Genomic DNA, 12,545 nt, shown 5'->3' on the forward strand with positions numbered 1-12,545 from the left:
AAACAGAACAGCTTCTGTAAGGTCAGAACCATCCTAGTGACTAGAAGACAGCCTGACCAGAAACTCTGGATTCAAGTCCTGCAGATAGGATCAAACTTCACCTCTGTAGAAACAAGAAATTTCTATCTAGTTTTGGAACTCTGAGATTCCTCGTTTTATAGGTCAGTGTCTCCCCGCTTTTCGAGATCATTCTGCCGTGTTTTGGAGTTTAACTGGAATGTATATGACCCACTTGTGATATGCTCTTGACCATTGTTTAGCCTCTGTGGTTATTCCACTGCCCACTGAAAACACCCTTTTCCTTTGCAGACAGTCAGTGCGAGTGCCAACAGCCCAGGCAGCAGAGGAAGCAAAAGCGCCTGTGGGTTGTTTTCCTTCAGGTGTTCTGATTTGCAAACCCAGAACAAAGCTCTTAAGATCCTGAGTTGTGTTCCTGCTGAGGTGAACCCGGCAGGGTAAGTCTGTGAATATGAGACTGACCTGCACGGCTGGCTTACAGTTCTCTGTGCTTTTTCAGAGTCAGATACTTACTTGTGTGAAGCGAGGAGATAACTCCTGAGAGGGTGGTGCTTTCCTGCACCACCTTCCCTACCCGGCTGTGTGCCGGCAGCCGTGACACCAGTAGGTGGAGTCCCAGCACAACTTTCCCGGCAGGCAGGGCCGGTGGAGAGCTGACCGTCTGTCTGGAGCCTCGAAGGGAGTCCTCCCGCAGGGACCTGGGAAGTACCTTCTCGTGGTGGAGGTGAGCCTGATCCTTCAACAACACGGGCTGCAGAAGACCGAGACCTCAAGGGAGCGTCCCTTTGATTCATCTTGTGAGGTTTCTGGCCCCACAGCTCAGCTGGCCACAAGCCAGCTGTTCCCACTGCTGTGGGGAAGACATGACAACCATTTCTACCTTTTCAATAGAAGACGGCATGAGGGAGGAGACCTCTTGCTTGGGTGGTGATTATTAATGCTTCAGTGTATATCCCGAGAGCTACAGAGCTCACTGCAGCCTCATTGTTTTTGTAGTTCAATCTTCAGCATAGCTGGCAGATGGAAAGTAGTTTCTTTACGCCCTGAGAACTAAGCTAACTTCTGGATTTTCTTCATCTCCTTTTCCTACTGTGGTCCTCACTTTCAAGTTTGGAGGCTGGCTAAGTGACAGCGCCAGCAATGCTGCTCCCATCAAGAGGAGGTTTGAAAGTGTAGAAAGTTTGAAAGAGTTGTAGAATGAGTCTACATTTGTGTGTTCCCTTAACATTTGTGACTGGTTATCAGACAATGAGAGAAAGAAAAGCCTTCGATTCTGGGTGAGTAAATGCATTTAAATGTTGGGGTTTTGCATCTGATGGAGTTCAACTCTTCATGTCCTGAATTATCATGGCTTGGATCTGGAGCTGAAATGCAGCCATCACCTTTAAGGCCTTTACAAAGTCCACTGGGAGCAATGCAGCTGTTTGTGAAACAGTATTGCATAATCAGAAAGAAAAAACAAAAAGCCACATGAGAAGACACTGCAGATTCTCATGCATCAGTGTGTAAATTTGTGATCTCCATCTAGTTACTCTGAATCTTTGAAGTCTTGTGTTTTTGTGAATCATCAGACAGCACAGCACTGATGCTACAGTTGATCCAAGGATAATTTGAGATCTCACAGCATGAAGTGTCTGCTCTCCAACAAATATCTTGAATAACTCTTGTATATTTTCCATTAATCTTAGTAAAAGGCCTTTCCTATAGATTGCCAGATTCCTATATGGCAATTAGAAGTGGTTCTCTTGTTTGCAAATACAGCAAATCAGTGACTATGCTAATGAAGACAGTTTTGAAGTAGTCCTAGCATTAGACCCTGCTCCGTGTCCTCCGAGTCATTTCTTCTTCATGGTCTATTTTTCTGACACAGAGGAGAAAAGACACAGCCCTGATGTCTTTCCATCCACACATTGCTGTTTACGCTGCTTCAGACAAGAATGCAGAGAAGGACAAAGGGTCACATTTTGGTTTGGGAGCACCATTTGATGATCAGAACTTGGTGAAGGTAGAAGGTTAAAAATGGGAGAACTCTTCACTGAATGGTGCAGTCAGTCATCTGGGGGAGGCAGGCATGAATAACGCAGTTCTTAAGGAGAGGGAATGCAAAGTAAAGCAGATTAAAAAAGGAAATTACTGGCAGAAGATATTTCATCTGAACAGCCTTATTGCCCTGATTTTGTGTAAGCTTCTGACAGCCAGGCGGTTAGGTGTTCATGGCAGCCCAGAGAAGCAGAACAGAAAAGCCAAATATGGCAAAATCTAATTTTAGTAAAGGTGGCTGTTGGCTTAAAGTGTGTTTGTGTGTGTACAAAAAACAAAAAAAGAAAACCCTTTCAATTTTAAATTAAAGGCATATAATTTTAAATTACAAATTTTTAAACAATTAATAATCAAATTTTAAAATAAAATTTTTAAACAATCAGTGGCTTAATTGCAACTTGTTAATCTTGCTGTGACTGAATTTCACAGGGTCTGGAGAGGAGGAGACATCTGAGAAAGATGTCACACATTACACTTAGTGTACACATGGCCTTAGTGAATTAAATTGGTGTCTTCGTTACCTTGCTTCACACTCTGGGGACTAAAGTGGAAAAGCACATGTTTGGAAGTGTGTGAGCAACAGAAGTGGTATGTGTCATTTCATAGAGGTAAAAGTGTGTCTCAAATCTGGCTTTGGTTCTTGGCTGTGACACAAATCTTAACTGTGTCACTGTGACCAGATAGTGCTAAGTTCTTTGCCTTTAACAGAAAGGGATTTCTACACATCCTGCATCCACGTTGCCTGTTTGTTGTGTGTTTGAACGATAGTTGCAAACACAACACAGTCCTGTCTAGCTAAGTCAGCTCTAAGTTCCTACAGGATGAAAAGACCTTAGTGGCACTTTGTTGGAAACTATGTTTGGCTCATTTTTCCTGAACCTCCCATGACAATTCTGTGATCTTCTCACTACAAGGGACTCCTCAGGGGCCTTTTATTTTGGCTTGCTCAGTGACTAACCCTCAGCATTCCATTTTCTACATTCACGGTCTTCCCACCCTGACAGTTCCTATGTCATTAACCATCTTTTTTCTTCCTCTCCAGGCCCGGACAAATTGTGCAGGTTTGGCAGCCACTGCCCCAGTGATAGCTTGCAATCGAGGAAGGATGCATCAGAAGTGAAGGAATGAGGGCATGAGTAGAGCAAGGGTGCCTGCCTTTTGCAACAGCCATGTTACACCAAGCCTGGCAGCTCTATGGGAGATGGTGCCGTTGGTCCAGTCCTTTTATCCATCTCCTCACACTGACTGTGGTGACATTTGGTGTGCTTGCACCTTTGATTTGCCACCGGCTCCTCCACTCTTACTTCTATTTGCGGCACTGGTACCTGAACCCGATGAGCCAGGAGTTCCTGGAGCAGAACCAGCAGGAGGGCCAGGCTGCCCTCCGTTACTTTGAGAAGCTACAGGCACTGAACTCCTCTGAGGCCTCTGGCAGTGATGCCTTCCAGCCCGTGCTGCTGATCACCATTATCACTGTGCAGAGACGGAATGATTTCCACTATGTCTTACAAGTGGCCTCCCGTTTCCACCACCTTCTTCAGAAATGTGGTGCACGTTGCCAGAGCCACCGCATCCTCCTCTGTAATGTGGAGTCAGACCCCAGTAGCCATCAGGATGTCAGGCTGCTGAGCAGCTTCTTTCCTATGGTCAGTCGTACCAAAACTGGCGAGAACCCTGACCCCGGAGTGAACCAGTTTGAGAAGGAGAAGCAGGACTATGTCTTCTGCCTTGAACAGTCACTGTTGGCTTACAACCCAGAATACCTCCTAATAGTGGAAGATGATGCTGTGCCAGAGGAGGAGATATTTGCTGTCTTGCAGCACCTCTTACTGACCCGGTTCTCCAAACCATACCTCAGAGATGCACTCTACTTCAAGCTTTACCATCCTGAGAGGCTTCAGCGCTACATCAACCCCGAACCCATGAGAATCCTCGAGTGGGTTGGCCTGGGAATGTTTCTGGGGCCCGTGCTGAACTGTGTGTACTCCTGGACAACTGGACGCGCCAGCCTCAGCTGGCCCATTGCCTTGTTCTTTGCTTTGTACAGCATGGCTTTGTCAGAGCTGGTGGGACGGCATTACATGCTGGAGCTGCGCCGGCTGGCCCCCGTGCTGTATAACATTGTTCCGGTCACCGAGTGCTGCACGCCTGCCATGCTCTTCTCTGCTCCGTCTGCCCGCCGTGCCTTAGGTTACCTGCAGGGTCTGCGCTGCCGACAGGGTTTTGCCAAGGATATTGCCCTGTACTCGGTGCTGAGGACTAAAGGGGAGAATGCATTCATGGTGGAACCCAACCTGGTCCGGCACGTGGGAATGTATTCCAGCCTTCGTCTTAGCGACAACCCAAAACTGCTGTGATCTGTTCATGCCTTTCCAGACACAAAGCCCAAAAAAGGTGCCGCTGGGCAGAGAGACAGTGCAAACTCAGATGTTGTGCTGCTCACAGTGGGCATCCTGTGCCTGCAGATGGACCAAGAATAACTCTCTTTAAGAAAAAAAAAAAGTTTCTCAAATAAACTTATGTACATGCAGACCCTATTTAATATGTACTTGGAATGGATCACCTTGCACCATGTGGGAGGGGAGTGGAAGATTCCCTCTGAGGGTGTGGATTTTCTACTCTCCTTGATCATTCTTACGTAAAAGCTCTCACACCAATATAAATAGCTCTACTGCCTACTCTCAGAAATCCCTGCCTTAGGGCAGCAGAAATGTTGGACAATGTGAATGTTTCAGACGTAAGCTAGTGAGGAGGAAAAGACCTTTTTTCCCCATCCTTACTAAGATCCGATCTCTGACCTCTGTTTCAAAACTGTGGTTTTGAGCAGACCGTTTAAAAGCAACAGTGGTTTATATGAACTTTCCCAGAAATTTCACCTAGATTCTTCAAATTTTATGAAGCCTCTATTTGTCAGTTTCTCCCTAGCTCCTACCTGCACCTCCACCCTTCCCACTCGTTTTTCTTGGAACGGAGTTTTTTTAAAACATAGCCTCCAGTGCTTTGTTAAAGGTCACCTCTGAAGGTAGGAATAGGAAAACAGTAACACCCACGGATGTTACACACAAATGCACCTTTTCACTGATACATTACAGACATTATAAACAAAATGGAGTGACTACTGTGTTGGTTGGTATCATCACCACTTGTAGTGGATCCACAGCATGAAATGGGCCTTATCAGTTCATGATTTGACTTAGATATTCAACATGAATTTTTACCTTGACTTTCTATCAGCACGGAGGCAAGGAAAAAATTATATCAGGTGCTGCTGTTTTTCAGGATCCTTGTTTCATTTTGGAGCTGTAGTTCACAGCACACCCTTAGAGGTTCATTCACTGCTCCTGGCAGCAGGCAGAATACTGATAGGAAACAAAGGTAGCTGTTTGTAAAAACAAGCAACAATAGCACAAGACATTGAGGGACCACTCTGATACTGACTGGTTAACTTAATGTGCTCTGGTTGTTAGGTATTTGGATAGGTACTTTGTACCACAACTGTGGGCACAGTTAAATATAAAACCATGCAAATGACAGAGATCTCCTACAGAATCAAAACTGGCACCAAAATGTTTATGTCTGATGAAAAGGCCACGGTGACTTTAGAGGGCTTTGAATCAAATTCACTTACACATGGAGTTCGGTTGATCTATTTTCGCAACCATATTCCTAGTTTCGGAGTGAACCAAGTACAATATTTTTGTCAAGTTTTGGTCATGGAGATTGGTGTTTTGATGGAGGAAGAGCTGTAGTTTGAATTTTCTTTCTCCCAGTCACTCTGAGGTGATTCATGCCTTAAGCTCTTAACAAGCCTGGTTGTAAATGTGAAAGACTTAAAACTCCTGAGAGATGAAACCAAAGAAAGTTGCAAACCTTCAGCTGTCAGTGCACGATGGGTATCAATTACACAACACAAGGGCAAAATGCATGTTAGCCAAGAAGTGACTTCACAACACAAGAGCAGTGTTTTGCTCTCTCAGTAATCAGCTGGGATACTTTCATAACACCTTTGTAAATCAGAAGTGAGTGAACCCTGCTTGTGGATTCCATGTCATTCCAAAGGCAAAGCACTTCTCCTGTCAGAGGACACGGGAAAAATTGCACAGGCAGAACCATGATTTATTCCCAGCTGCTGAAAACCCCAAAGATACCGGAGTGGTCACACACTGGCAGGTGGGAAAACCTATCCTCAGGCTTTACTGTAATATGGTTAAGAAAGCAAGACTTGAGTGTCACTGTATATTTATTCCACTAAGTGCCTGTGCATGTGAGGAGATACAACTTCCTTGTTCGTGCATCGTCAGCTGTGAATGTTTCCGTGTGGTGTGCTTTCTCTTCACTCTTTTTCTGTCTTTGTACTATAAAAATGCAGGACAATGCCCTGTTCTTTTCATGAGGGTCCATTCATACTCATTCTTGCAAAGAAAATCTTCAGCAGGGTACCATAAATGGGACAGTGAAAGGAAAAAGGAGGAAGGAAAAGAAACAAAGAAACTAACTATCTGCAGTTAATAAATGTTTTGATGTTGGAAATGATTTATCCATTTGTCTCAAAGTTATTTTCTGTGTTTGCCTGGTAGTACTTTATCTGTCATCCCAGAACTCCAGGGGAGGGAGGTCAATAATTTCACTGAGTTTCATAGCCAAAAATTAAGGACACGAATTTGAGGCATCCCTTCTAAACTAGAAGACAATTTTCAGGGCATAGGATCGGGACAAGTTGCCTGGGAGACCAAACAATATGCTGAGGGCCTGCAACTTGAACCTGCCTGTGAGAGTTTCAGAGAAACCTGGTGAGAAGGAACTCCTTTATGCAAGGGACAGATTAATAGATTCTTCAGGTCCTTCTGTAATAATTTCCTTAAGTGCCCAATTCACCTTTATAGCAGAGGTGCTTCTTTTAACTGAGCCTGCTGGAGGCTATTTCTGAGTTAACTGGCGTACTTGCTCAGTGCCTGCCGTGCCAGTGTGGCATCTCAGGCAAGCATTCCTTCTGCTGCTGCCTCTGAACTTTGACAAGTACATTGATTTTTGTTTCTGTTTTTCCGTGCCACGTGTTTTATTAGAAGTGCTAATCAGAGAATGTACTTCACCCTTGGAACAGAAAATGGGGGGTTACTGTGAATTTTTAATTCTTGGATTTTGTTCTACATTTCAAGCTAAAAATGCAGTTTCAAACACCCAAGCCTTTTCCCTCTCTTTCCTACCAGGGATGTGGAGCTGAATTGCTGAATCTCAGGCTATGTAAGTTCAAGGTCTACCATTAACTTGTTGAAATGCAGCTTGAAGAGTTTGGTTTCATTCACAATGAAACAGGCTTAATTACTATTTTTGAAACAACATGGATTTTCTTGGGCGTTGGTTCATTCCTAATAGTTTGGAGACTTTTTTTCAATGTAGCAACTACTGCTTGCACAAGAGGATTCTTTATTGGTGGGCCACACAGCAGGACTCAAGGCATCATTGTCCAAGGCAATTAGGGGAAGTTATTCAATGAAACAAAAGCTGCCTTTGTTTCCAAGTCCTGTGCAACATAAGCACGATTCTGGCAGAACACAAAGCATAAAATGATACTGGATCAGAAGCCCAAGATGATTCTCCAGCTGAAGTAGGTATCAGCATCTTAGGGAGAAGGCACTGCATGTAAAAAGGGAAGGAAAAGGCCTTTGTCTCAGTTGCAAGGAGCTGTGAATGGCCGGACTGCTATTTCAACAGCAGCTTGGCTGGATGCAGCGTGAATTACTTTTCTCCTAAGGATATTTATTTACAAGCAAAATTTCTACCAAATAAACAACCTTTCTCTTAAAATTCTCTTGTCGCTTCCTTCTGTATGCCACTCCCCATTTCCCTGACTGGCAGATCTATCTCTTTCCTTACATAATTGACTAAGAAAGATACGTCAGCATTCACGCATCATGGATGTAATCTGAATCCTACAATTCAGGTTGAAAAGGATTTCTGAAGGTCCCTGGTCCAATTCCCCACTCAAAGCAGATCTTACTAGCCCAGGTTGCTCAAGCCCTTCTCTAATCCAGTATTGAGGCACTTTAATAAGAACCTGAGATAAAATCAAGCTCTAAGTGCTAGAATTTAACTTTAGTATAGAAAGGATATATATTTAATAAAATTTAAAAGGTAGTTTTCTGTGTGAGACAGTTGTAGTTATAAAGGCATTGACAGTTTCTCTACTGACATTGAGAGTTTCTTTTTGTGTATTTCCACACCAGCTTTACAGGCATTTTGTCCAAATTCAGCAGATGGTAGGGCCCAACATATGGTTCTGAATATTCTTCAGTAAAACATATATCTGCCAAAAATTCATATGGAGTTAGGTATTCCATGGTCTGTACTTCTTCACTGCACGTCTCATTGCTAGAGTAACTATTTCCACTATCTGTCCTGACAGCTCATGCTTTGAGAGAATCAACCCCATCAGCCAGTTCATTCGTGCACCTGTAGGCTAAGAGTCAGCAATATCAACGTCCATTTCCAAGATAGTGTTCTGCATAACAAGCTATAAATGCCATGTTCTCAGCTCTGTAACAACTGGGCATTTTTAAATGTTGATGAAGAAAAATAGGGTTATATTTTCTTGCCCTGTTAGAAAACCTCTGGCCAATCATAATTTCTGCCATGGTGCCCAGTGTTCCTCCAGCATGCAGAAACCAGTTCTACAATGTTTTTTTAGCAAAGCAGTCCACTTCACCCATCTGTTGCAGTTTGTATTTTGCCATATTAACATGCAGCATCTAAGTGTGCTTTCTGGAGGGACTATGTGCTGCTTAGATAAAAAGGTAGTAAACAGTCAAGTGTCTCCCATTATAGCAGACAGTTGTTTGCCTACTTGATTTTTAAAAACAGAATGTCAACAGAAAGGCAGAGACCAGTGTCATTACCGCATTTATCTTCACGTCCTGTTACAGCTGTTCTGCATGGCCCAGTAATGTTGCTACTGGCAGCCTGATCCAAAGCTGTATCCTAGTTTGCTATCCCCTCTACTGAAATTATTACAAAGATTTGGGCTTTGATAACAGTAATGCTATGTGCTTGCCTGCTCTTCATTCCAGGTCATGCTGTTTGTTGCAGCCAAGCTTTAAGATGCAAAGAGCAAAGGGCAAGAAAACCACCACCGAGCTCAGTGCTCTTTGTGGGCCTGAGTCTGTTCTGCCCAACGCCCTCCATCCCCTCCCTGATGTATGTGTATGCAGACACTGATGTGGAGCCAGAAATACAGGTGATTTCTGCCCGTGGGGTTAAAGACCGGGCTCTCTGCATTAGGGGTGAAGGCTGTAGGTGAATGGGGAAAACAAGCCACTTAATAAATAATACCTCTGATTAGATAGGGATGAACAAGCTGGACTTTGAGACAGTTAAGCAAGACTGCAGAGAACAGAAAACAGGAAACGTCCAGCACGGTGTGGAGAGGTGATGAGGCGGCAGACTCCACTCAGCTCGCTCTGCTCTGGTTAGACTTTAGCCCCATTATGCAGGCAGCACTCTCTGGGGAGAGTGGTGTTTTTCATCTGGATGCGTATTATACTCAGATGCTCTTCCAGCTTCCCGTGTTTTCTTCCATTCCATTTCAGACGCCTTCACAGGCCTGAGTACACATGAAAGTGTTGATAAGATTAATAATACTTCATTTACTGAAGCGCAGGGGGAAGCTTCAACTTCTTAATTTTTCTCTTGGTGAACATGTAATCTCTGAAATTGCTTCAGCCATTTCTTTCTTTTTCATCTTTCTTTCTCAAATGTACCGCCGTTTGTCTCTCTTCACATTTACTTATTATTTTCATTTCAAATACTAGTTAATACGAGTAATTAAAGGCAAAATCAGTATTGGAATTATACTGCTAGAAGCACACAGAAAAAACACAGTCATCAACCTGAAAAAAAACATAAGAAATTCTAAGATTTCTACCCATTGCCTTTTTTAGTCCAGGCTTTCCACTGACTTGAATGTACTTCATCCAGCAAGAGTCTTCACCAAGAACTTGAGAGCAGTGGTCCTTAAGATTTCTAAGTGTATACTTCTGTCAACTTTTGTATGGTAATTTCAGATGGAAAAGTCAACATCAGGACTATCTATCTCCAAGCCATTCAAATACAAAATTCACTTTGCTGTGTGTGTTTGTGACAGGAAATGATAGACGCTTGAGTTTTAACATTATCTGTCTTATCTAAGGATGACCACTGTTTTCTGGTTCCATGCTATGAAAGGCACAGCAATGAAAATTTAAGCTCCTTTACTAGTTATGCATCTTGTTTGCAGCAATGTTTCAAACACAGACTTGAGTGAGCTATAAAGATTTTTACATTCCAAGACTGTTTATATCATCTTTCTCATTAACAGATAAAAAGGCATAATCCATGCAGAAAACCTGCAATTACTGTGATTTAGTTGGACATGTGTTTAAGTAATCAATTCTTACACATCCAAAACTCCCAAACGATAGTTAGTAATCCTTGCTCTATTAGAAGACTTTTCTTTTCACTAGAAAAGTGGGTCAGCAATTACTAAAATAATGTGTAAAATTATTTTAAAGAATACCAATAACTGAGAGTACTTGTTCTTTAGCTCAATTGCCCTCCCTTCCTATTCTACCTGTTCTTAGCCTGGGATCTTTGCAGTACTTCCCCCTTCCCATGCTGGTGGCAGAGGTGGGGTGAGGAACCCTAGGAAGGCAGAGAAAAGCTGGTGCTTCCTCAGGAACTGAATACCCACAGGAAACCCTGCCTGCGTGGCCAACCCTGCAAACTGCAGAATACAAACTCCACATACAGTAGGATGGGTGGCAACACAAGCAACAGTGGATACTACAAAAAGACATCTGTTTCACACTGTTACTGAGCCACTTTGTCAAGAAGTTGTTGTCTGTACTGCTTAACGTCCATCTTCATGATCTCTTCCTCTGTTTGCCTCCTGTTTACTGAAGCTCCTCGATTCCTGACCTGCGTCCTTGTTCCTTTGAACACACCTTCCAGCAGGACTTCAGTGTTCCTCCTACTCCATGTCCACAAATGGTGTCTTGTCTTCCTGTACTGCACTGCCCGTAGCCATAAGTTCAGTCTCTGGCAAAGCAATGTCTGGATGTAGCCACCTCTACCAAGGGCGCTCACACCACCACCTCTTGCTAGCTATAGCCCTATGGATGCATCATGCTACTCTAAAACAAAGGCTTAAACAGAAAAGAATTCCCAAATTAGTTGGGTCACTGGAAAGCTGAGAGAGTTAGCAATACTAAAAGCTCAAACACTAACTCCATGAGACAGGTTTGTGACTTGGATAATAACACCATTTTGTCATAGACTAATTAGTGCAGGCAATGATTTGATATTTTTTATGGGGCAAGTTAGTTGCTTGGTTAAATGCAAGTACACTACATTCCCTTCATGATGCAGGCTTAATCCTCTTACCATTTAACGATACACAATACCACTATAACCTAGTTTTTAGAGGTATAAGTATCCCCAAACTATGATTACGTAGCTGTGATGATGGAAGTGTGTACTCTTTTCCAGTGTCATTGTAATATCACTGTACTAATAATTTCTGCACAGGAAGGTCAGAGTCATGGTTCTGCATGTTAATAGTACTGAACCTCACAGTGACATTATCTTGCTTGGCTGCTCATTCCTTGTTCTTGTCTGAAAAGGCTCCCATTCCTAAATTAGTGAAAAATTTAACTGTCGTGTCCATTTCCTTTTTTTTTCTCCTCAGTCCTCAGAATCCCTACTGGGACATGTAATCCTAGTGCTTGAAGCACTAACATTGGCTCAGAAGGACTAGAAAGGTACATGCTAGCCATTACCCACCTGGAAATACATACATATATATATATATACTTCTGAAAGAGTTAAGAATGCAAGGTGGGCTGCAGAGGATTATCTAAAGTGGTTTCTAAATGTCAGACGCTATTTCTTTCAGGAAGACCATTCCCAGCATTTCTCTAATGGCCTGTCAGACCACATTGCAGATGACACTGGGAAAGAAACACGTCCCTGTACTTTCCTACCATCTACCACCTTCTAACCAAACCAGAAATGACTACACTCAGACTCTAATTTTCTCTGTGGACCTGAAAAAGACCATCAGAAGATCACGATGCCTTCTTGGTCTCAAGAGGATCTTAGATACTGTATTTCATTAAAAATATTTTAAAACCATATTAGATGCCTTTGCTTATGGTGGAAAAACTGTAATACACCATGGGGTTCATCTTTGTGCTAGGATGGCAGAAATGGAATAGAAAGCAAACAAAGTAAAGCAGGGGAGGCTTTATGTCCACATTATGAGCCACAGCATTCTTCAGTAAAAAGGTATGGATCAGGAAGGAGAACTTAAAGAAAACAAAACAACACAAGCACAAGGCCTTCAACTGGAGTGTATCCTCAGGTTTTTCAGAGGTTTCTCTGCTGACTCTCACAGAGTGCTATCACTGGCAGCACATAACCTGTTAAGATTTCCTACAGGCACTGACCTCGGCATT

General features: G+C 43.1%; 1 protein-coding gene across 1 annotated transcript; it reads left to right on the top strand.

Moving 5' to 3' along the window:
- The first annotated feature begins 3,227 nt into the window (after positions 1 to 3,227).
- Positions 3,228 to 4,415, top strand: TMEM246 (transmembrane protein 246). Its single transcript, XM_010140591.1, has one exon. It carries the CDS (start codon positions 3,228 to 3,230, stop codon positions 4,413 to 4,415), a length of 1,188 nt encoding a protein of 395 aa, XP_010138893.1.
- The last annotated feature ends 8,130 nt before the right edge of the window (positions 4,416 to 12,545 follow it).

Source organism: Buceros rhinoceros, unplaced genomic scaffold (assembly GCF_000710305.1).
Source record: "Buceros rhinoceros silvestris isolate BGI_N320 unplaced genomic scaffold, ASM71030v1 scaffold8557, whole genome shotgun sequence".
NCBI classification, from domain to species: Eukaryota; Metazoa; Chordata; class Aves; order Bucerotiformes; family Bucerotidae; genus Buceros; species Buceros rhinoceros.